The sequence below is a fragment of the Phaenicophaeus curvirostris genome, chromosome 24 (genome assembly GCF_032191515.1).
Source record: "Phaenicophaeus curvirostris isolate KB17595 chromosome 24, BPBGC_Pcur_1.0, whole genome shotgun sequence".
Classification (NCBI taxonomy): Eukaryota; Metazoa; Chordata; class Aves; order Cuculiformes; family Cuculidae; genus Phaenicophaeus; species Phaenicophaeus curvirostris.
The window spans coordinates 6,794,353-6,817,995 of record NC_091415.1 but is presented as its reverse complement, the minus strand read 5'-3'; the positions used below and the strand labels follow the sequence as shown (position 1 = coordinate 6,817,995).

General features: G+C 46.6%; 2 protein-coding genes across 9 annotated transcripts in view; one reads left to right on the top strand and one right to left on the bottom strand.

The window, feature by feature from the left end:
- Nucleotides 1-23,643, bottom strand: part of CSRP1 (cysteine and glycine rich protein 1) — a 269,990-nt gene that overhangs the window by 126,028 nt on the left and 120,319 nt on the right. The gene's annotated exons all lie outside the window — the stretch shown is intronic.
- PPP1R12B (protein phosphatase 1 regulatory subunit 12B) overlaps nt 1-23,643 on the top strand; it is a 132,945-nt gene that overhangs the window by 16,907 nt on the left and 92,395 nt on the right. For all 8 annotated transcript variants that reach the window (XM_069875739.1, XM_069875738.1, XM_069875736.1 and 5 more), the window contains exons 2-3: nt 16,151-16,281; nt 18,720-18,838. In XM_069875739.1, coding sequence (XP_069731840.1) covers nt 16,151-16,281; nt 18,720-18,838 — 250 coding nt within the window. The remainder of the gene's footprint in view (nt 1-16,150; nt 16,282-18,719; nt 18,839-23,643) is intronic.

Here is a 23,643-nt window from a genome sequence, read left to right as displayed (position 1 = left end):
CATTCATGTCTACCATATCTCTCTTAGTTGTGGAGACTAGAATTTCTTATAATACTGAAAGGCAATGCACCATTACATAGGGTCCTAATGATATTTTCTGTTTTGTTTTGTTCCATTCCAAATAATTTCTGGAATTCGCTTTGATTTCTGAGCTTGGAGATGATATTTTCCTACAGCTATTTGTTATAATCCTAAGAGCTTTTCCTGAACGGCAGTAATAAGCTCAGAGCCTTTAATTTTTTTTTCAATATGACGTTAGGTGTATTTTTTGCCTGTGATTCACTCCACAGTTCTCTGCATTGAATTTCATCTGCTGTCTTATCACCAGCTGCTCGTTATTGTAAGATCCTTCTGCAAGTTCATCCTTTTGTTTACACTCTTGAACAGTTTCGTTAGCAAACTTTGTCACCTCAGTAATCACCTCTACTGGATCCTTTATTTAGTGCATTTGACAGCACAGACCTTGGGACTGATTTCTACAGAGATCGCCAGGACAAAAATCTGTCACATATTCTGGCCTACCCATCATGGAAATACATTAAGTCATGCAAGGATCTTCTCTTTTACCCTTGCAATTCAGTGGTTTTAGTGCCCTGGTGAGTGTCCTGGTGAGAAGACTTTTGGAAGGCTCTGTGGATTGTCTGCCCTGGATCTCCCTTGCCCTGGTGCTTGTTTGCCCTTTGAAGGACTCTGGTGATTTTGTGTCGTCTGACTACCTGCCCTAGAAGCTTTGGTGGCTCTTTTCCAAAGTATCACCATTTCCGATGCATACGCTGTTCTGTGTTCTACCACAGAGAACACTCTGTGTTCTCCCTTTTTCTGTTCCAGGAGTTCCCTCACTTCCCAGAGACATTTCCTTTCTGTCCTCTCAGCCACGCATTGAGACACTTGCTGCTTGTCTGGCATGATTTCCAAGAGATGCTGCTGTCCAACAGCCTGACACAAGCTGTTTTCTTTCTAGAGTGTCTCCTGGCTGTGTGTGTCCTGTCTGCAGCAGCAAGTCCGTCCCCCCAGCCAAGGTTTTCACCACCCATCTGACTCTGTGCCTCATCAAGAAATCACTTGCTCATGGTCCAGCTCTTGCTTCAAGCTGAGAACCCAGCCCACGCCTGGGGGTGCTTCCATGCTCTTGAGGATGTGCTCCCAGTGAGACAGATCTGTCTGCAGGATTGTTCTCCCAAACATTGGCTCACTGCTTCCTCCTGTTAGCTCTTCCTCTTCCTTCACAGCTGACAGAGAGATGGATTTGCCTTGTGATGCCTCTGAAAGTCCTCCTGCATGATGTTCCTTGCTTCTCTTCCCTCCTCAGCAGAAATGGGGTGATCCCTTCAGCAGGGAGACTGTTTCCTGGCTCTAGCAGCTGGGCTTTGTCAGCAGACCTTGCCCTCTCCAAAATTTCTTGTGTTCACCACCCAGGTTATGGTGCCTTTTTTCTGAGCATTGTCACCTACGAACAGACTAATGCACAGGTGGCTCGGCACAATAAACATGGAAATCACCATCTGCTAGCTGGACTTACAGAATCACAGAATGGCCTGAGTTGAAAGGGACTCACAAGGATCATCGAGTTCAACCCCTGTCGCTGCACAGTTCACCCCAACTTTCACACCATGGGGCTGAGGTCATTGGCCAAATGCTCCTGGAATATTGTTAGCCTTGGTGCTGTGACTGCTTCCCTGGGGAGCTGTTCCAGGGCTCCACCACCCTCTGGGGAAAGAACCTTCTCCTAATGTCCAACCTAACCCTCCCTTGGCACATCTTCCTGCCATTCCCTTGGGTCTTGTCATTGGTCACCAGAGGAGAGCTCAGCTCTTCCTCCTTCCCTTGTGAGAAGGCAGTAAATGGCTATGAGGCCCCCCTTCAGTCTCCTCCAGGCTGACCAGACCCAGTGACTTCAACTGTTCCTCATACAACTACCCTGTATTCTGATTTACTTTAAGGATGAGTAATTGCTCTAGTTCCCTGAGAGCCCAATTAGTCTGCCTGGGCGCTGCTCTGTAAATGGTAGTTGCAGAGGTACAGGGCTTGCTCTCCCCTGCCACTCCTCCCTTTGCTGTGTGCATTCACTACTCTACCCATTTCTGGCTACATCCTTTTTTTTTGGCATCTGCTAGCCAGGGCTGTGTGCCACTTCAGAAGTCGTGACAGCCAGGAGTTCATTGTGGGCTGCTGGTACCCAAAGCATCCAGGGCAAGAGAAGGCTCTGGAGAGACTTTAGAGACCAGTACAGAAAGGAGCTACAGGAAAGCTGGGGAGGGACTTTTTACAATGGCCTGGAGTGACAGGACGAGGAGGAATGGCTTTAAACTGGAAGGAGGGAGATTTAGGTTAGACATGAGAAAAAATTCTTCACCATGAGGGAGGTGAAGCCCTGACCCAGGTTACTCAATGAAGTTGTGGCTGCCCCATCCCTGGAGGTGTTGGAGGCCAGGTTGGATGGGGTTTGAGCAGCCTGATCCAGTGGGAGGTGTCCCTGCCCATGGCAGAGATTTGGAACTGGATGATCTCTAAGGTCTCTTACAACCCAGACAGTTCCATGATTCTGTGATTCTGTGTGTGTGGTGACAAAGCAAGTGACTGGGTTTGTGTTACTCTGGTGAAGGCAGAAAAGTTTGCGTCAGGTCTGTATTTGATCACAGAGACTACGGTTCTTGCCTCCAAATGTCAGTAATGTCCCTGGGGAAAGTTGACCCCCAGGTTGTGTCCAGCTTTCAAACTCACAAGAGATCTGGTGTCGTGCTGTGACAGGATTCCAGCATGGGGCATCATCCTTACAAAGCGCACGGCACTCATGTACACGCTGAGTGTCTGTGCAAGAGTCCAGCACCCAAGCAGCACTTGTCCCTCTTCAGTGACCTTATTCTACAGGTCATTTCTTTAACACATCACTTGTTCTCAGCACCACCTTTGCTACCACTTCTCTTCTTCCCTGAGCACTACCACAGCAAAGTCCCTGCCCTCCCTTTGCCCTGCTGATGGCAGCATGAGGGTGATGTGCTCCAAAGCCGTCAGGGAACGATTTTTGTTACTGGTGGCCATGCTGAGCTTTGCTTTATTGTGTTTGCCACAGGATTAAAATACCCCAAAACAACAAAACGCTTCCCTATGGACTGAGCAGCCCAAATTGGGTCGGTTGACATTTTTCTCTTTCCTTCTTCTTTCTTTCCTGTGAATAAAGGCAAGTTCAAATGAACTCTGCCTGACTACGTAGCTGACATTTGAAGACTCATGCAAAGAGGATTCTCAGACCTATATTGATGCTTAAGTGTTAACACATTCATTTAATCTTGGTCTGAGTTTGGAAAGGGCCAGATGTGACTTCCAGTACTGAAAGGGGCTCCAAGAAAGCTGAGGAGGGACTCTTGGTCAGGGAGTGCAGGGATAGAATGAAGGGGAGTGGCTTTCAGCTGAAAGAGAGGACATTAGGATCCCTAAAGGAGAAATGTTTCCCTGTGAGGGTGGGGAGGCCCTGGCCCAGGTTGCCCAGAGCAGTGGTGGCTGTCCCATTCCTGGAAGTGTTCAAGGCTAGTTTGGATGGGGCTTGGCGCCCCCTGATCCAGTGGGAGGTGTCCCAGCCGTAGTCCTGATCTTAAATTGCTGTCTTTAGATAGAATTTTTTTGCGATGTTTTAAGAAAATATATAACTGAACTTCTCCTGTAATAGCAAATTATACTAAGGTTTTGGTAGAATTTAAAAGAAAACATACACTTGGAGCTGTACCATGTTAAGTGATGTTGGAAATCCCAGCGACTGCACTGGGAATGGAAACGTTTGCATTATCTCAGCTATGGTCCTGTCAGGAAGAAATGTGGAATCACTTTCTTTTTAGAAAAATTTCTTTATCCATCATCCTCTTTCTCTGCTCCATCATTTGTTGCACTTCAAAGAAAATTCTGTGTCCTATGATAGATACGGTGCCCTTTCCTGCTGGGAATGGCGACGCTGGATGGCAGTTGAGCCATGGTAGATACCAGTCTCTGGTTCAGGTGGCAGGCAAGAAGAATGGCAAAACTCCGAAAACCCACTTATTTACCTTGAATTGGAGGGCTCTGAGTTGATGATAATTTGGCGTTTCTTGGCATCTGCAGGAGCTTGAGGGGCTACCTCTGCACTAGCTGCGGCATCTGTGAGGAAGAGCTGGTTTCTGTGAAAGCAATGCCACCCCTGGAGGGACTTTGTTGTTTTCTCTGTTGAAAAAAATAAAAAACAAACCAAAACCAGCTTTTCCCTAGCTGCATTGTGAAAACACCTTTAGGAACTGTGTGAAATAGGTGCAGTGGTACCAGTGGTGTAGCACCTGTAGATGTTAAGGACAGGGCTTGTTAGCAGAACATTTCTCTGCTCAGCAAATCTACAGTAGCTAATTTCCATTTCCCATACAGGAGTGAAATGCTTGCAGCTTTCTAATTATGAAATGTAGTTATTTCAGGCAGGAACTAAAATTTCAGTAATTTAAGGGCAGGATTTTACTCTCTTGATCCAGTGCCAGAGAGCACGGGCTGAGTGGGAGAGAAATGACATACTTAGTGGTCAGAATCACTAGACTGGTGTGACTTGAAAAGCTATTGCTGCTGTACACTATTAGAAGACTAGCAGTCCCTGCCTTTTAGTGATAGAAAGACTTTATTTTTAGTGTTGGCAGTTGATCAAGTCCTGAACTCATTTCAGGCTCTTCTCAGATGGTACAAAGTGTTAGCCTCCAACTGCGGTTGAAATAATGGGTATTAAAAATCACGTTGGAATTAGGGGGATGAAGATGATGAAAAGGGAATAAAATGATAATCCATATTGGATTTATAGTCAGTCTCACATACCCTGGCTCTGGTTTAGAGCTGTGTGTTCTGGTCTGTGAACGCGAATGGCAAACCAATCCCCCGGTTGCAGAGGGAAAGCGCTGTGGAAGTGGAAAATCATCGTGTTGGGTCCTGTTTGAATGATAGGTGAATTCAGTGTAGGTTGTTGGACACTGGGGAGCATGAATAATACATGGCTGGAGGGCTTGATGTAAGGGGTTAATCCCTGTGGCGCTTTGCATAGTGCGATACTTGCATCTGTGGTCTTTGCTCATCTTCACAGGTTTGCCAGAATACTATTTAGAAATGTTAAATGAAGGACAAGAAGGTGGCAATCCTGCATGCCTGTGCCTGTCATCCTAGCAGAAGTAAAAGCAGGGCAATTCAGCTTTCTTCCCATTTCAGTAACACGGAGTCTGTGAATGTCCAGCTGACCTTCTCTTTCTTCCAGCAGTGGTTCCTGTTTATCCTTAAGGAACAGAGTTGGAAGCTTTGGCGTGCTGAGGACTATTGCGGTGAGCACAGATGATCTACCAGCCAGCGATGAAGCGAAGCGTGGTGCTTCAGCTTTCACTGGCAGGGCCATGGCTGCAGAGCTAAAGCAGAAGGGCTGATAATTATAAAGAATTTAGCAGGTGTTTAGCTAAGCCATCTATAGTCTAGTGCTGTAGATATTTACATCTGCCTCCTCTTAAATAAGTTGATGTCGCCAGCACATATATGAAGGCGTGGAGAGTTTCAAAATGTGGCTTCTGTTCAAAGCAGTTCTCCACCTGACATTTTGTGCTGCTGTTTCATCTTGAAAATGCTACGTTCGTGAACTAATTATGCCTTTGCATGTATTCCTCTCTTCCCTTGTGTTCCGCTGTGGTTACTCTTGTGCTAATCATTCCAAGAGATGTGTTGGTTTTGTTTGATGACGGGCGTGGACGCTGCTGAGCACTTCTTGTTGTTGAGGGGCTTTTTCCAGTGGAAAAACCTGACATAATCCATACCTCGTTTCCTGCTTGTATGAGAAGTGTGACTCAACTGCTGTTCAAAACCAAAACAACATGCCTAATTAAGCAGTCAAGAAAACGTGTATTACCCTTTTTGTCTCATTTCCATCCCTTTCCCCTTATCCTCTCTTTACAACAGTGTTTACCTCTTTCTGCTGGTTCTAACATGATTGTGTCAGAATTGGATTTGCTCAAGCATTTTACAGCTGGGTTTACGGTACAGGAGTGCCCATGCAGGATATCGTAGCCATCAGGACACCCTAAATCTGGGGTCAGGAAAAGAGAAGGGAAGTTACAGGAGTTCCGTGTTTTTGCAGGAGCAACAGTAAGAGCTGTTTGTTGTTCCCTAAATCACTGGCGAGTGTAATCAGTGCTGCTGGAGATAAGCGATCACTTGGAGGTGGAATTTTTGGTGGTGCTGGTTCTGACAAATGCCCCCTAAGAGTAAAGCTGTGATCGTGAGGCACAATGGCAAGGTCATCCCTTCTAGTGCTGACAGGCACGAGTGGTGACAGTTGCAAGGCTATTTTGGGAGTGCTTTTCTCTTTGTTTTCTGTGAACTCCTCTCTCTGTGCTCCCAGATTTAACCCTGATGCTGTTGGGCTGCCATCGCGCTTGCCTCCGTCTGTGGAGCGCTGCCTGCTTTGCAGTACACGTTGACACCATATCTTTACTGTTACTTTGCATTTGGTGGCAGATCAACTCCCTTCATCTCCTGGTTAACCTTGTTCCATATATTGTAGATTATGACAGGAGAACAGTAAAGAATAACTCTTGCCATCTAATCCGTTTGTGACCTGTGTGTTGTGACAGCACGACCTTAACTGCCCAGCCCAATGTGCTAACAGGGATGTTGCTGTTGGTATCACCATCATCCTCTGATTTTCAGTAACTCTTCAACCATTTCTAAAACTCCTCAGAAAGCTCTGCTTGCACTGATCTTATAACATAAAGTTGTGGTAAAGAAAACCATCTCGAGGCCACAGGTTAAAGAGTGATTTAGTAAATCCTGGCTCTTAAGGGGCACCCACTGCCTGTAAATCTTGCCTCTTCTCCTGTGGCTGCTGGTAAGTCACAGAGGGTGGGATTCCTCATCCTGTTGTAAAGGGGTTTGTGCTGTCTGCAGGCAGTGGGAAAGGACAGGGACTGTAAGGGTAAAACATCCCACCTAGCTTAGACAGGCAACACCTTCTGGGTTCAGCTGTTTCTTTACACTCTGAAAATGTGGATGAAATAAACCTTGTGTAAGGTAAGGTGTGGGAGCATATGGCTGGAGCAGAAGGAACACTGCAACCTGAACTTAAACCTGCTTAAGTTGTTGTGGGGGTCTTGGTTTGAATTCAAGACTGCATTTGCATGCACACAAAGAATGTTCCGCTTTTGGTTTGGTAGTTTTTATGGCCTGTATTCATAGAATCATGGGATCATTAAGGTTGGAGAAGACCTCTAAGCTCATCCACTCCAACCATCAGCCCAACCCCACCATGTCCACCAAACCATGTCCCAAAGTGCCATGGCCACATGGTTTTTGAACCCTTCCAGGCACAGAGACTCCACCACTGCCCTGGGCAGCCTCCACCAGGGCTTCACCATTCTGTCAGTAAAGCCGATTTTCCCAGTATCCAATCTAAACCTCCCCTGTCGCAACTTGAGGCCATCCCCTCTTGTTCTATCACTTGTTACTTGGGAGAAGAGACCAGCCCAGTAACTCTTGGGCTCTTCATTTAGCGCAAAGAAAATCTTTTAATCAGTTTGAGCATGAAGTGGATCTCTTCCATGTCATCAAAAATAGTACCACTGGTGCTGTTGGGAAAGGGTGTGCTTGGTTTGTATTAACAAAACTCATTTTGTCACCCTACTAATGCAGAATCTTTTGTAGCTCAGAGGTGGTGCAGTCTCTGCCACCCAGATGAATTGAGGTCAGGTTTCTAGCATGAGAACATCACTTGGGAGGAAAAACAGAGGCTTTGGTAAGTAATGCATCTAAGCACTGGAGGTGAGACAGTTCTAGATGAGAATGACTGTAGATACATGCTGCAAATCTGTGTCTGCTGGTCCTTCCCTGCATTGTAAAGTTCCCTGGATTTACAAGGAATCAGTGTCTGGGATTGTATATATGTAGATACGTGCACACGCATACGTATCGTACTCTCACACATCCACAGCCAGGAAAAATGTGAGAATTCAGTGAAAGGGTTATTGGGCACTGGCAGAGGCTGCCCAGGGCAATGATAGAGTCCCCATCCCCGGAGGGGTTTAAAAGATGGGTTGGATGAAGTGTTCAGTGATGTGGTTTAGTAGTGGACAGGCATGGCTGGACTTGATGAACTCAAACCAAGTGATTCTATGATTCTATGAATTCACTGCAGACCCTGCGTGAACAGGAGACATTGGACCAGAAGTCACCTGAGGTCCTGTCCATCTGCAGTGATGCAGTGGTCGATGCGTTGGTGTTCTTCACCTCACTGGCACTGCTGTGTGTTGAGAGCTGGTGCGCTTTAAACATCTAAAATATAAACTTTCACCATGTGGAAGAATGACTTTCTGAGCAAACCACCCCAGGGAGAAGTGTGCTGAGGGTCAGTGCAGGCCGGCCATGCCATGGATCTAGGGTTGTATGGAAGAATCTGAGGTGTTTGTTATTCCTTGAACTTGAGAGTTACACAGATTGGGATTGGTGGTGGGACAGAGGGAGACAGACCGTGTCAGAGGAAGGCTGGTGTATTGAGAGCTTTGAAGATGGTATCGGCACTTGATTTCTGGATTGGAAGAGAACGTGGTAAAAGGTTTAATGATGAGGGTTTCCTGAGCAATCTGTTTTAACAGCAGCATTTTGCAGAGGCCAAGAGGTACCATACTCCTGGGAGGCTCAAGAAATGAATCTTGGAGTAATGAAGAAGAGAGAAAGCATGGCCTCTACTGGCCTGGTGTCTCTAATACTCAGTTAAAAAGTCGGCACTTGTTTGACCAGCTAGTTTACATGTTCTGTTTATGTGTGACAAGTGGAGCTGCCAAGTGATTTCTGTGTGGGCACCTCGCGGACTGCTGCTTGAATCTCACACGCTAGGATTATGAGCTTTTCACTCTTCTGCACAGAGGAGTCGCCAAGATAGGGTTCTGTCACAAGACTGACGTAGTCATGGTATAAACAGGTAACACAAAAGCCAAGCATATCGCCCTTTCATCTTTTCCCTTCTTGCATCTTTCCTTCACGTTGAGAAAACACATAGCTTCTCTCTCTCAAATCCTGATCAACCAAGGAAGGAGCACTAGGAATTAAATGCAGCCAAAATTAAAAGCACAACAGTTATTACAGGTTTCCTGGCTGACTTTGATTCCAGGCACTTGTGTGCACGCTGCTGCTATTTTATTATGTGGTCATATGATGCTGGGTGATGTGGCATACTGTTTGTAAACTCAATATTTACTCAGTGGGGCTGCAAGATGAGCAAGATGCTCTCAGACAGATTCACCCTTTTTGGGTGTGCTGCTGTGTGCGGTGCTGCCAAGTTGAGCAGGGAAACAGCAGCTAAGTGTCCATGCCTCTGCGGAGCTGGCGTGCTGAAACGCCAGTGAGAAGGTTCTGCCTGAAAACAGTTGCACTGAATGCTGTTCATGACTTTATGTTAAACTACTGTAATACTGGGAACGTGGTGGGTGCCAAGGACAGCACTGGTGATGTGCAGAAACCCACAGCTTCTGGGTTTGTAACCTTTCCCCTTCTCCATGTAGAGGCACAAAGGTGGGGGTTTTTTTCCTCACTCAGCTGATCCCAGGCAATTCCTTAGGAATTTGTCAGGTGGTTTAGTTGCTCTCCTCGCTCCTATCCTGTATCCAGTGGGAATGTAACACCAGTCATAAACTCAAGGGTTGCTAAGTGTGATGCACCTGCTACAAAGTGAGCAGTATTATACTGCTTATGTCTTCAGTTCTTGGTCCTCTGAATCGTCCATCTCATCCCATCTGGCTCCTATTATTCCCTGATCTTCCTGTCTCTGCCCTGTGGGGGATGCCCAGGAGCAGTGCAAACCAAAAAGCTTGGCAGGCACTTGGAGCTGTTGGTGCTGATGCTCATCAGGAGTCGCAGCTCTGAGGAAGGAGCACACACTAACAAGGCTATGATAATAATGAGGTTTCGTTTTGTCTGGTTGTTGAACAAGCCTTGCCAGACAGCAGAGTTCTGCAGAACATTTCCTGGTGTCCCCCATTTTGCTATTGTAATGTAAACTTCATGCTGAAAGAGGAATGCCTTGGCAGTAGCTGCTGGCACAACGAAGTGCGGAGGAGACTCCTGGCTGCAAAGGGCTCCACCTGTCATCAGAGAGGGGGAAGCGAATGTGCCGGATCTGCAACTTTTAGAAACTGAGCACTTCCTCCCTATGGAAAAACTGCTAAATGCTGGTCCCTGGCCAGGAGCTGAAGGAACACCATGAGCTGTGGATGGAGACTTGCCCAGCAATGCCTGGGATTTTGATCGTATGAGCCAAGTTTCTTTGAGCGGTTCGTGGGTAGTTCTGGGCACTGGGTGCAGTTTGCATCAAAGACTGCTATAACTGTAATACATTAGTGCCGTTCCAGCAGCTACCAATGGCCAAGAAAAATAGAAGAATGGCAAGAGATTAGCTTGGTGCAGATCTCCAGTCAGAGGGAAAGGTAGTCACTCTATCGCATCGCCTCGAAGGCCTTGTTATATCTTTTACAGAGAAAGAAGATAAAGAAGGAATTAAATGCTCAGAGACAAAAATGCTATGCTCTGGAGTTAACCTTGCTTTTAGCCTTGTCTGCATGTGTAACCAACAGCTGAGGGTCAGCAGTGCCTGACATTGAAAGAATTAAGCCTCTCTGTGTATGTATTTTCCTCTGTGCAAAGGGAATTTCAAAGCCTATTTAGGGGAGGGAGTGTCCTCATTGAAGAACTGCTCACGGAAAAGGCAATGCTGCTTCTCAGCACCTTTTTCTGGCTGTTTCTTCTTTTGGGATTGGTGGGCAGGTGTCTGCTCGGTGGGATTGCTGTCTGGTGTAGGTATTCTGACAGTGCCCAAGACCGCTCTATCAAATAAGAGGAGAACTTCACATAGCGATAGATCCTCTCGGGTTACTAAACTTACCCACTCCCCTAAATTTAAGGTTGAGGATTAATAGTACTTACGGGAGGACATGTCCACCCCTTTCATTTCCTCTCTGTCCTCTTCTCCTTCCTCCAGTATCCCCAGGTAACCTGTTTTGCTTAGCCAGATCACCTTTACCCTTGGAATCTCAGTGACTGTGTTTTTCTTACATGATGTTTTGCAGTGCTTAATTTTGGCAGATGTGCATAATAAAACACACAGCAGAGATCTGGAGGGCTGTCAGCAGTGAGGGCTTTCAAAAATTTTAGGTGGGCAAAACTCTGTACCCTGAGCACTTCTAAACAGTGAGGCTTTCTGTTCTTTAATTTGTAGCTTGGTTAAATGTGGTGTATGAAAGTATTATGTGGGTACAAATATGAGTGCTGTGATAATCATAGAATCATAGAGTAACCAGGTTGGAAGAGACCCACCGGATCATCGAGTCCAACCATTCAATAATATGAATATTCAATAATATTCAATAATAATATGTTCATCAGTCGATGCATTAGAACGCAGAAAGACATGTCAGCCCCTCAAAGCTGCCACTGAATCTGTTGTAACTTCTATACACATTTTGTAAAGTTCCTAAAGTTTAAAAGATCTTAAGAAATTCCCGGGTTTGCTCGTTATCCCAGTTATTGAGAGTGTAATTATTGCTCTAAGATGCGTTAAGTTGTCATGGTGTATTAAGATACAAGCTGTGTGTTCTTTTGGGGTGTCTGACTAAAACATATTGCAAGCAGCCCTGTGCCTGAGAGTTTCCTACATGAGACAACAATGAGACCGACAGAACTGAAGAGCAGTTATTCAGGACCTCTGTTTGTCCAATGCCTTGTTCTGAAACTCCTTCTCCACCTCACTTTTTAAAATCTTGGCCAATATAATCAGTACTGTGTATTATCACAAAAATGCAGCAACCCCTTGTATTTTGGTATTTGAGGCAGGCAAGAAGCCAGACTCACTGGTCTTAATGCAGCCTCAAGTCGTTTAAAAACCTGTTCATGTTTCCCAACTCTGCGCTCATTTCTGTTCTTGTGTGCCAGTAACTGATATTAAAATAAATATTGTCCCACGGCGTGCTCGCACAACTGGAACAGTCATTTTTCATGGTACCTGGGTGCAGAAGGGTGGAGCGACAGTTCTTTTTTCTTGGATATTAAAGAATGCATCGCTGCCCCATGAAGGGCCCAATACGCCTTTGCGCTTGGCTTTGTCTTCGTGGCAAATGCAAGCAGCAGGCATGAAATAAGCTCTGGTTCCCTGGGGAGCGAGCGAGTGCCTGCTGCTGTTGTCAGCATCAGCGTAGCTTTGTCACTTTGTCATCATTTTATCTCTTCAGAAGCCAGGCAAGTCAAATGACTGGATTTCTTTGGAGGAACAGGTGGGGGTTGATCCCATTATCCCTCCGTTTCTAGCGTGCATTCCATAGGAACCATGGAAGATGGGGACCGGCAGAACAATAACAGGCAGAAATTTAGAAGGGGGTGAGCTCCTTAATGGAGCTAAACAGATATTTAATGGTAAAGCTCAGTGTGTCCAGTGGTGTGAGCAAGGACTGCTCTTTTCTCTTGGCTAATTCCCATTGCGTGCAGATGTAGTCGGTGTATTTGGGTAGCTTAAGCGATAAACAATGTAAATATAATTCTCTGTCGAATCCGTAGTGTCATTCTTCAGTCTAAATTTAGATTTGCACTCAAACTGCAGGTAATACTTAAACAAACACAGCAGAGCAGTAAGTACACACAGGCGTGAAACATCACCTTGCTGCTTTCGTAGAGCCACGCTGATAAAATTCTTCTTTGAGGCTATAATTCTTCAGTCAGCCAGAAGTGATGGTGCTCGAAAGAAAGCACTGTGTGGGTGAGCTTTCTTTGGCTATTCTTGGAGCAGTGCACTTATAGATGAAGTCAGGTTTATTTTAAAAGTTCTATGTAATGATTGCGTTCCCAGGACAAGATGTAAATAACTCCTCAAGAAGATTATGAGTGCTATTTATCTGAGGTGTGTTGGGGGGAAACTTGAAGCATATCAACAAATGTGAGTGGCAATAAAATACGGATTAGCTCTGAGTTCTGCAGGCTCAAACTTGAATTTCCAAAAATTTCCTCCTTGAGCTGAAACAGATTATTGTGTTTCTCTGTGCATCCACATCCACCTCTGTGTCCGTTGCACACTTTGCCTTCCAACTGCATTTCAATGTGTCATTATGGATGTAAGCCACAAACAGGTTGGTTTTGATAATTTTTTGGATTATGGAAAGCAGGAATGTATCCCTTCTAGAATATGTCTTAAAATTAAGACAGTGTGCTCAGGTGGCCAAGAAGGCCAACAGCATCTGGTCTTGGATCGGCCGTGGTGTGACCAGCCCGTGCAGGGAAGGGATTGTCCCCCTGGACTCAGCACTGGTGAGGCTGCACCTCAGATCCTGGGTTCAGTTTTGGCCCCTCACTCCAAGAAAGACATTGAGGGGCTGGAGCACATCTGGAAAAGGGAACGGAGCTGGGGAAGGTCTGGAGCCCAGGGGTTTTGGGAATGGCTGAGGGGCCTGGGGCTATTTAGCCTGGAGAAGAGGAGGCTGAGGGGAGACCTCTTTGCTCTCTCCAACTCCCGGAAAGGAGCCTGGAGCAAGATGGGTGCTGGGCTCTTCTCCCAGGTAGCAAGTGATAGGATGAGTGGAAATGGCCTCAAGTTGTGCCCAGGGAGGCTTGGGTTGGATATTGGGAAATGTTTCTTTACCAAAAGAGTGGTGAAGCCCTGGCAGAGGCTGCCCAGGACAGGGTTGGAGTCCCCATCCCTAGAGGGGTTCAAAAACCTTGTGGCCATGGCACTTCAGGACATGGTTTAGTGGGCACGGTGGGGTTGGGCTGATGGTTGGACTGGATGAGCTTAGAGGTCTTTTCCAGCCTTATGATGCTGTGATTAATCTGCATAGATGGAGCACGCATCAGTTCCCCTGTAGTAGGAGTGTTTGGCTTGTGTTTCCTGCTCTCATCACCTGCTGAGACTTAGAGGGAACATCTGTACCACAACAGCAGGAGGCAGGAGTTGCAGCAAGACAAATTCTGATTAGGTGGTAAGAAAAATTACCTACGGAGAGGGTGATGAAGCATTGCGGCGGAGGCCTGGACCAGCTGTGGATTTTCCGTCCTTGCAGACTGTAAAAACTGGCGCAACCCCTGAGCAGCCTGATCTAACATCAGAATGAGCTCTGCTTTGAGCCACCGGATGGGCAAGGTGATCTAAATAAAGGAGAACCAAGGAACAAACCTTGCTCCTTGTGGCTGGCAGAAGAACCTGGTTTGCATCCACATTGCTCAGACCTAACCACATCTCACCCCATCATGCTTGGACCTAGGACTCCTCCGACCTCACTGTGATGCTCTCCAGTCCCCAATATTTTTGGTTTGGTTTGTTGTGTTTTTTTCCACTTCTACTGCCAGAAATAATCCAAGTGAAGTCCTCCAGAGCTGGGTGTACAGGGTGAAGCTGTTTAATGCCTGAGGGTGGGAAAGCGTTGACGGACCAAGCAGGGTGGACAGAACCAACACAGGAAGAGGCTCATCCAGTCCATGTTTGGAGCAGTCTCTGAAGTAAACAATTTCTAGAATTACGCAGGTGCTTTTCTGGCAAAGATTAAGGCAAACCTGGCTAAAAGAGGGCCAGGAAACATGGTAACACATGTACAGGTGGGACTTGCGTGCTTGAGTCTGCTCCGGGGCCGTCCTTGTTTACTGCCAGAGATGTACATTGTGTGGCCGTATGTTTGCCAAAGAGCTGTACCAGGAGTGAGTTTTTGGAGCATGCGTCCTCAGAGGCTTCCTTAGAGATTTAAAAGCCCGTCTTTTGCCTGGCTGCTTAGGAACCAAGCAAATGTAGCAATCACTTGTGTTTGGGAGGAAAACGCTCATTTGAGATTTGCACTGGCAGTAGAAATAACGAGTTAGATGCCCTGGTGTAGGGCATGGCTCTTGAAATGAGCCCTGCAGCACAGATGAATGTGTTAGATAGGACAGGATAGGTTTGCCTCTTTGGGGGAGGCACCACGTAGAGATGATTTCCTCCTTTTCATTACTTGCTGGGATATGAATGTATCGTTAATGTTGCTGCTTTAAAAGGGTGATCATCTGGAGGTCATCAGGCTGCTGTAACTGATAGATGTGCCGACATTGAGCTACGCAAAAGGTCCGAGTGCTGAGATTTTTGGTGGAACTCAGACCAAGCTGATTCCCTCTCTGGTAATGAGGAACTCGGGCTCTGCCTATGGATGGACATGCAGTACAAGCCAGCCCTTTTGCCTCCTGGTTGCGTTTGGTGCTTCTCAGCTGAGGCACATGCATTTGGACCTATGTATTAAATTGCCAGCTCATCCTTAAATAGCAGCCTCCAGTGAACTGTAAATGCAACGCAGAACGTGCTGTAGCCAGGAATTTGAGGAAGGAGGTATTCCACCCAACAGAACTGCTGAGACTTGAAAATCTAGCTACATTTTCTTCTGGCAGCTTCAAAGCCGACGGGTCTGTGGAATTAATACAGTGACTAATAAAGGGCTGTCATTCTCTTCAGTAGCTCACAGGGTCTGTAGAGCTACCAGGGAAAGTTCTGCAGTTATACTCAGGAAAATGAATAAATATTGCTGAATAAAGAGGTTGTTCCCTTCTCTAAAGTTCTGGTTTTGCTGCAATTACATCTGTAACAGCCAATACTGAGTATACAGATGGTCTGCTTGAGTCAGCCTTCTTGAGCTCCTGCTGACCCTGCTCACCCCTAGCACTGGCCATTGTTACGATGTTATTTCATTGTCATTTTGAGGGAATAATGTAATTAAATAAATACAAAGCTTGCCTTCCTAGGAAGGATTTGATGCCAAACCTAAAACTAATGGAGATCTGTGGTTGTACAGTGCATCCCTGCGCCAGGGAATCATGGTGTGGGAGGCAGGAATGAAACAGAGCAGTGGGTGAGCAGTAAAGCCTGAGTGAATTTAGAGTTTGTCTGCCTGGGGACTCTGAGTTGAAATTAATTTGTGAAAATTCTGAAATTATTTTATTTTAGTTCCCACCCAAAAGCTCTCTCAAGTTTTAAGGTGAGCTCGCTCACAGAGGGGGAAATTCTGCCCAGCAGTTACTGCTGCGTATAAGCTACAAGCGGAGGTTGTACCCTTGATTTAACACCAACACCTTTTTTTTTTGCTCTTCCTTCTTTTCACCCTTTCCCTCCCTGGATGTCTTCCCTCCCCTTCTCCCTCAGGCCTGTATCGATGAGAACCTGGACATGGTGAAGTTCCTTGTGGAAAACGGAGCCAATGTGAACCAGCAGGACAACGAGGGCTGGACCCCTCTTCACGCAGTGGCATCGTGCGGCTACCTGAACATAGCAGAGTGAGTGAGTTTCAGGCTGTTCCCCATATTTGTAATGCTTTTCATGTCCAGCTACACAGGTGATTGATGCTCTGAGACTTACACAACATCTTGAGGAAGCGATGCCAAAAATGGATGCATTTTACTTCTTACTGAATTCTTAATTTGTGAGAAGTAAGGTGGAGCCTGTAACTAGTTGCCTTTTGCTTATCCCATTACTGGGACTTAGGATTCGTGAGATGCTTCCGCTAAAACGCCAAGCCAGAGGGAAGCGGGGTGGCTGGCAGGCTGGCCCAGTGACACAGAGACATGTGGTGAAGCACAGCTCTGCTGCTGGCTGTCTGCTGTGCGCTTCCGTCAGTGGGGAGCCCACGTGGAGTTTGAGTGTTACCTAAGAGTGATTTGGGACTTTTACTCCTGTAACTGAACACAAGTCTGTCTCTGTACAAAATGTGTGTTAGCGTAATGATGTGTATACATCCTGGAGAAGAGGAGGCTGAGAGGAGACCTCATTGCTCTCTACAACTACCTGAAAGGAGGTTGTGGAGAGGAGGGAGCTGGGCTCTTCTCCCAAGGGACAGGGGACAGGACAAGGGGGAATGGCCTCAAGCTCCACCAAGGGAGGTTTAAGCTGGACATTAGGAAAAAATTTTTCACTGAAAGGGTCATTGGGCACTGGCAGAGGCTGCCCAGGGAGGGGGTTGAGTCCCCTTCCCTGGAGGTGTTTAAGGGACGGGTGGATGAGGTGTTCAGGGAGATGGTTTAGTGATTGATGGGAATGGTTGGACTCGATGATCCTGTGGGTCTCTTCCAACCTGGTGATTCTATGATTCTATGATTCCTGTTGCGAACCCCAAATAGCAGAGGCAGGGCGTGGTGTAAAACAGTTCCAAGGAGGCTGCACCAGTGCTTACTCTTATCCTTAGGCTTTGTAAAGCAACTGTTTTCTGACCACAGACAGGCCTGTGTGAGCAGCACTGTGGTTGTGTGGAGACTTTAGAGAGAGAAATGCCATATTCTGGGCATCACAGTCACCAGCACCCCAACAGCATTGTTTTTTCCTTCAGATTCAGATCTTACGTGCCTCTTTTTTGCACACAGTCTGACAAGAGATGGAGATAAAAGAAACTGCTTGTTACTTCACTCACAATTAGAGCATTGTCTTGTGACACTGTTGGGTTTACAGCACAAGGTGTTGGGCTCAGTTTGGACATAACTGGGTGCAACTCTGTGGCCCAGCCCTAGAGCAGTTAGAAATCTAGTGAGTATAGACATCAAATGCATAGGAAAGCAGGGTTAGTAAACATATGGAATTTTGTCCAGTGGAGGTTTAGAGCAAAGCTGTAACCTGCTATAACTGATTCCCAACAAAGATTTGACTCCTCTTGGCATAGTTTCTGAAAGTTTCTGATTCCAGGGTTGGAAATAGCATTCTACATCTGATTGGAGCATTCGTTACACTCACAAGGAACCCATAGCCTCTCCCAGGGAAGATACCAGTTCCACACCGCTTGCTATGCAACAACAGGTTGCTCTGAGGCTTTGAGAGTTGCTCAAATACATGACCTGGAGTGACTGGAACCAAAGAACAGGCCAACATAAATAGTAGCTTCCCAAATAATTTGTCCGAGGTAACAGTTGTGTTATAGGTTAGAAGAATTAGGGGAAACAACAGTATTTCTCAAGAATGTCCTCTACAATATATTCTAACTTCTGCGCCTCTTCTGTTCTGTATATCTTTTGTGGCTCATGTATTTCTGGCTGGTGTCCTCCTCCTGGGACAATTCTTATCTCTTTGGATGATCCTTTATCTGTTTGGGGTTTTTTCTTCCCAGATACTACTTCTTCAAACAAAGGGTGATATTGTTCTTTACCAGTCATACCATGCTTATGTATTTAGTCCATCACAGCTACCAAAAATTTACCAGCATTTGAATACTGAGATCTGTTCCACAAAGACATTGAAAATAAATTTTGACACAAAACCAAGCAAAAATATCTTCTGCCTCACCCTCCTCACGAGACTTTTTTACTTCCCAGAATTTTACTGGTTACAAGGTGTACGAGCCAAAGTTGGCATTAATTGTTCTTGGATGAACAATTGGTATAGTTAATGAAAGAGCAAGTTAAATATTGATGGTGGCTTGGCTTATCCTTTTTTATTTTACTAGTACTTCCTTTTTTTTGGAAAAAAAAAACCATAATCTATCAGGTTCATGCAAGAACTGGGGGTATTTAAATAACTATAGAGAAGTAAAAACTATGAGCCACTGACCGTGGGCCTTGCGTTTAACAATGAAATTTTTTAGTCTAGAAATGTGGTAAGAATAAGATATTAATTTGGTAATTGAGCTCGAATGAGAAGGCCACAGATTTTGTTCTGCTATTTGATTTACTGTGTAGGTTGCACTGAACCTGCACACAAATCTGATCTGTTGGTGTGGGTCTTATTCCCACAGGTACTTAATTAGTCATGGAGCCAATGTGGCTGCTGTGAACAGCGAAGGGGAGGTCCCATCTGACATTGCAGAGGAAGCAGCCATGAAGGACCTGCTTCTGGAACAAGTAAAGAAACAAGGTAAATCAGTGGTGGGATTGAATACGTGAGACCTAGAGCTCTAAGAATTTCCTTATTGTCTATAGGTGAAGAGATCTGAAATCTGGCCCAAGAGGCAGCAGACAAATTGTGCTTTGGTAGCAGAAGAGTGGAACAGATGCAGAAGGTTTGTGGTGTGCAGTTCTGTCCTTAGGATTCTTCAGAGCAAGGCATCGCAGTACTGAAAGCTGATCCATTAGATCTGTTGGAAGGGAGATTTAATTCTGACCGCTGGTATCAATGAAAGGACTTGATAGGACAGAGGTGGGATTTCCAGTCCTGCCAAGAGTAGGGACCAGGAAATGAACGTGCTCGGCCTGGAGTGACCTCTTTATCCTGATCCTTCCTTAGACTTCTGTAGCCCATCTGCTCTGCCGTTTCCCCTTTCGCATCGGGGTGCCTGTCTGAGGGGCTGCTCTCTGTGCTGTCCCTGCAGAAACATCGCTGGGAGGAGAAACATCTTGGACAGTGTAACTTATGTTGTAATTAAGACATATTTCATCAGAGTAAAACTTCCTTCATGCTCATGAAATTCATCTCTGGGAGGTTAGGTAACGTGTGTCGGAGGTGTAAACCCTGTCCATGAAGTTCATCACAAATGTTTTTGAAGGATGCTTTTAGCTGGACTATATGGGAAGTGATGAACTGAGGCAAATTGAGCTGACACAGACCAAAACGTCCACACTGGATATATATGGACTGCGTACTTAGCCAGGTGAAGAAAAAGTTGTTAGGAAATCTCGTTGGTGTCCTCCGCGGCCTTGACGGAGACTATAGAGGCCATGGAGCCAGATTCTTCTCCAAACTGCACAGTAGCAGGATGAGAGAAAGAAGTCATAGCTTCAAACAAGGGACGTTCTGAGTGCATATATATAGGGGGAAAAATGTTTCCCAGGAATGTGCTGGAACCAGGACCCAAGGAACTTGTGGAATTTCCATTGTTGGAGGCAGTCAAAACTCAGCTGCATTCAGCGCTGAGCAACTTGATCTGGGTTTGGAGTTACCCTCCTTTGAGAGTGAATTTGGGCTAGAGACCTCAAAGATTCTTTCCAATCTAGATTATTATATGACTGCACATTGGTGTTGGAGTAGTTTGCACACTGGGTTGAAATCAGTCCTCTCTAACAGATGTGTTCTGCTTGGCATATCATGGATACTTTATTTTTGAAGCTATTTTCAGGTATCGTTAGGAATAGGCCAGTCTCTTGCTGCTCTGTCAGCTGTATTTCTGTTCCACTGGTGAGTTCGTAGCTGTCCATCTGAGAGGTGGCTGGTATTTGTGTTAATGTTCCTTTTGGAAAACTCTTACAGGATCACATTCCTTCCGGTAAACAAACTTTTCACTTTCTAGTGTTGTGTTTGTGACAAGCTTATTATGTTGTTCCTTTTCCCCCCTCCGCTTTGAAATAAGTGTAAATACCTTTTTCCAATGTTTTTAGTCTGCTCACATATTTAAAAAGGAGAACTGTGCCTACAGTCAGCATTTGTTTTACTGGGCTGCCCAAACCGTTCCCTGTAAGGTTTCAGCCATTTTATTGAGGGCAAACTTTGGACTGTTCAGAAGGCTGGTTGATAAAGTCCCATGGGAGACAGTCCTTAAGGGCAAGGGGGCCCACGAGGGCTGGATGCTCTTCAAGAAGGAAATCCTGGCAGCGCAAGAGCAAGCTGTCCCCATGTGCTGGAAAATGAGCCGGTGGGAAAAAAAAAAACGGCTTGGTTGAACAGAGAGACCTGGATGGACATAAAGAGAGGAGGAAAGTCTGAGCTTTGGAAGAAGGGGCAGGTATCTCCGGAGGACTACAGGGATGAAGTGAGATCATGCAGAGGGAAAATCAGGAGGGCTAAAGCGCAACTGGAACTCAGACTGGCCAATTCTGTGAAAGATAATAAAAAATCTTTCTACAAATACATCAATAGAAAAGGAGGATCAGGGAGAATATCCAGTCTTTATCGGATGCAAAGGGAACAACTGTGACAAAGGCTGAGGACAAGGCTGAGGTACTCTCTAGACTTCTGTAAAGCCTTTGACACGGTCCCCCACATCATCCTTCTCTCTAAATTGGAGAGATATTGCTTCGATGGGTGGACAGTTCAATGGATAAGAAACTGGTTAGATGGTCGTATTCAAAGAGTAATGGTCAGTGGCTTGAAGCCCATATGGAGATCCGTGACAGGTGGTGTCCTTCAGGGGTCTGTACTGGGACCAGTGCTGTTTAATACCTTCATCAACAGTATTGACAGCAAGATGGTGTGCACCCTCAGCAAGTTTGCAGATGACACCAAGCTGAGTGGTGCAGTTGCCACACTGGAAGGACAGGATGTTATCCAGAAGGACCAGGACAGGCCGGAGAAGTGGGGCTGTGAGAACCTCATGAGGTTCAACAAGGCCAAGTGCAAGGTCCTACATGAGGGTCAGGACAATTCCCAATTTCAACACATGATTGGGGATGATGTGATTGGGAGCTGCCCTGCAGAGAGGGACTTGGGGGTGCTGGTCGATGAGAAGCTCGACATGAGCCAGAGATGTGCACTCAACAGTCCAGGCAACCAACCATATTCTGGGCTGAATCGAAAGAATTGTGGCCAGCAGGACAAGGGAGGTGATTCTACCCCTCTGTTCCTCTCTTGTGAGGCTTCATCTGGAGTATTGTGTCCAGTTCTGGAATCCTCAGCGTAAGAAGGAGATGGAGCTGTTGGAACGGGTCCAGAGGAGGCTACAAAGATGATCAGTGGGCTGGAGCACCTTCCATACGAGGACAGGCTGAGAGAGTTAGGTTTGTTCAGCCTGGGGAAGAGAAGGCTTCCAAGAAGATCTTATAGTGACCTTCCGGTACCTGAAAGGGGCCTACAATAAAACTGAAGATGGACTATTCTAGAGGCTTGTGGTGACAGGACAAGGGTGAACGAGTGTAAAATGGAGAGGGGCAGATTTAGGCTTGATATAAGAAAGAATTTCTTCATGATGAGAGTGATGAGACACTGGAACAGGTTGCCAAGGGAAGTTGTGGATGCCGCATCCCTGGAGGTGTTCAAGACCAGGTTGGATGGGCCTTGGGCAGCCTGATCTAGTGGGGTGTGTCCCTGCCCATGGCAGGGGGGTGGAACTGGATGATCTTTAAGGTCCTTTCCAACCCTAACTGTTCTATGATTCTGTGATTCTACTTATGCCTTCTTTGCTTCAGTCTTTAATAGTAAGGAAAGTTGTTCCCTGTGTGTACATCCCCAGGAGCTAGAGGAGCAGAGCAAAGCTCCCATGATCCAATAGGAGGTGATGAGAGACTTGCTTGGCCAATTAGACAGTCACAAGTCTGTGGGCCCAGATGGGATCCACCTGAGGGTATTGAGGGAGCTGGCGGATGTGCTGGCCAAACCTCTTCCTATCATCTACATTGTCTTCCAACTGTCCTGGCTGACTGGGGAAGTTCCACTGGACTGGAGGCTGGCTGATGGTACCCCTATTTACAAGAAGGGTCGCAGGGAGGATCCAGGGAACTACAGGCCTGTCAGTCTGACCTCAGTGCCAGGGAAAGTCATGGAACAGGTGATCTTGAGTGCTATCATGAAGCACATGCAAGAGAACCGGGGGATCAGGCCCAGTCAACACGGGTTCACAAAAGGCAGGTCTTGCCAGACTAACCTGATCGCCTTCTATGATAAAGTGACTCACTTACTGGATAAGGGAAAGGCTGTGGATGTATCTTCCTGGACTTCAGTAAAGCCTTTGACACAGTTTCTCACAGCGTTCTGCTTAGGAAACTGTCAGCCTCTGGCCTGGACAGGCGCACACTCTCCTGGGTGGAAAACTGGTTGGCTGGAGGGCCCAGAGAGTGGTGGGAAATGGCGTCAAATCCAGCTGGAGGCCAGTGACAAGTGGTGTCCCCAGGGCTCAGTGCTGGGTTCAGCCCTGTTCGATGTCTTTATCAATGACCTGGATGAAGGCAGCGAGTGCACCCTTAGCAAGTTTGCAGACGACACTAAGCTGGGTGGAAGTGTGGATCTGCTGGAGGGTAGGGAGGCTCCAAAGGGATCTGAACAGGCTGGATCCATGGGCTGAGTCCAATGGCATGAGGTTTAACAAGGCCAAATGCCGGGTCCTGCACTTGGGTCCTGCACTTGGGTCCTGCACTTGGGGCACAACAACCCTGAGCAGCTACAGACTAGGAGAAGTCTGGCTGGAAAGCTGCCTGGAGGAGAAGAACCTGGAGGTGTTGGTTGACAGCGACTGAACATGAGCCAGCAGTGGCCCAGGTGGCCAAGAAGGCCAATGGCATCTTGGCTTGGATCAGAACCGGTGTGGCCAGCAGGGCCAGGGAGGTTCTTCTCCCTCTGGACTCGGCACTGGTGAGGCTGATTCTTGAATCCTGTGTTCAGTTCTGGGCCCCTCACCACAAGAAGGATGTTGAGGCTCTGGAGCGAGTCCAGAGAAGAGCAACGAAGCTGGTGAAGGGGCTGAGGAACAGGCCTTATGAGGAACGGCTGAGAGAGCTGGGGTTGTTTAGCCTGGAGAAGAGGAGGCTGAGGGGAGACCTCATTGCTCTCTCCAGCTACCTGAAAGGAGGTTGTAGAGAGGAGGGAGCTGGGCTCTTCTTCCAAGTGACAGGGGACAGGACAAGAGGGAATGGCCTCAAGCTCTACCAGGGGAGGTTCAGACTAGATATCACGCAAAACTTTTTACAGAAAGGATCATTGGGCACTGGCAGAGGCTGCCCAGGGAGGGTGTTGAGTCACCTTCCCTGGAGGGGTTTAAAAGACTGGTGGATGAGGTGTTCAGGGACATGGTTTAGTGA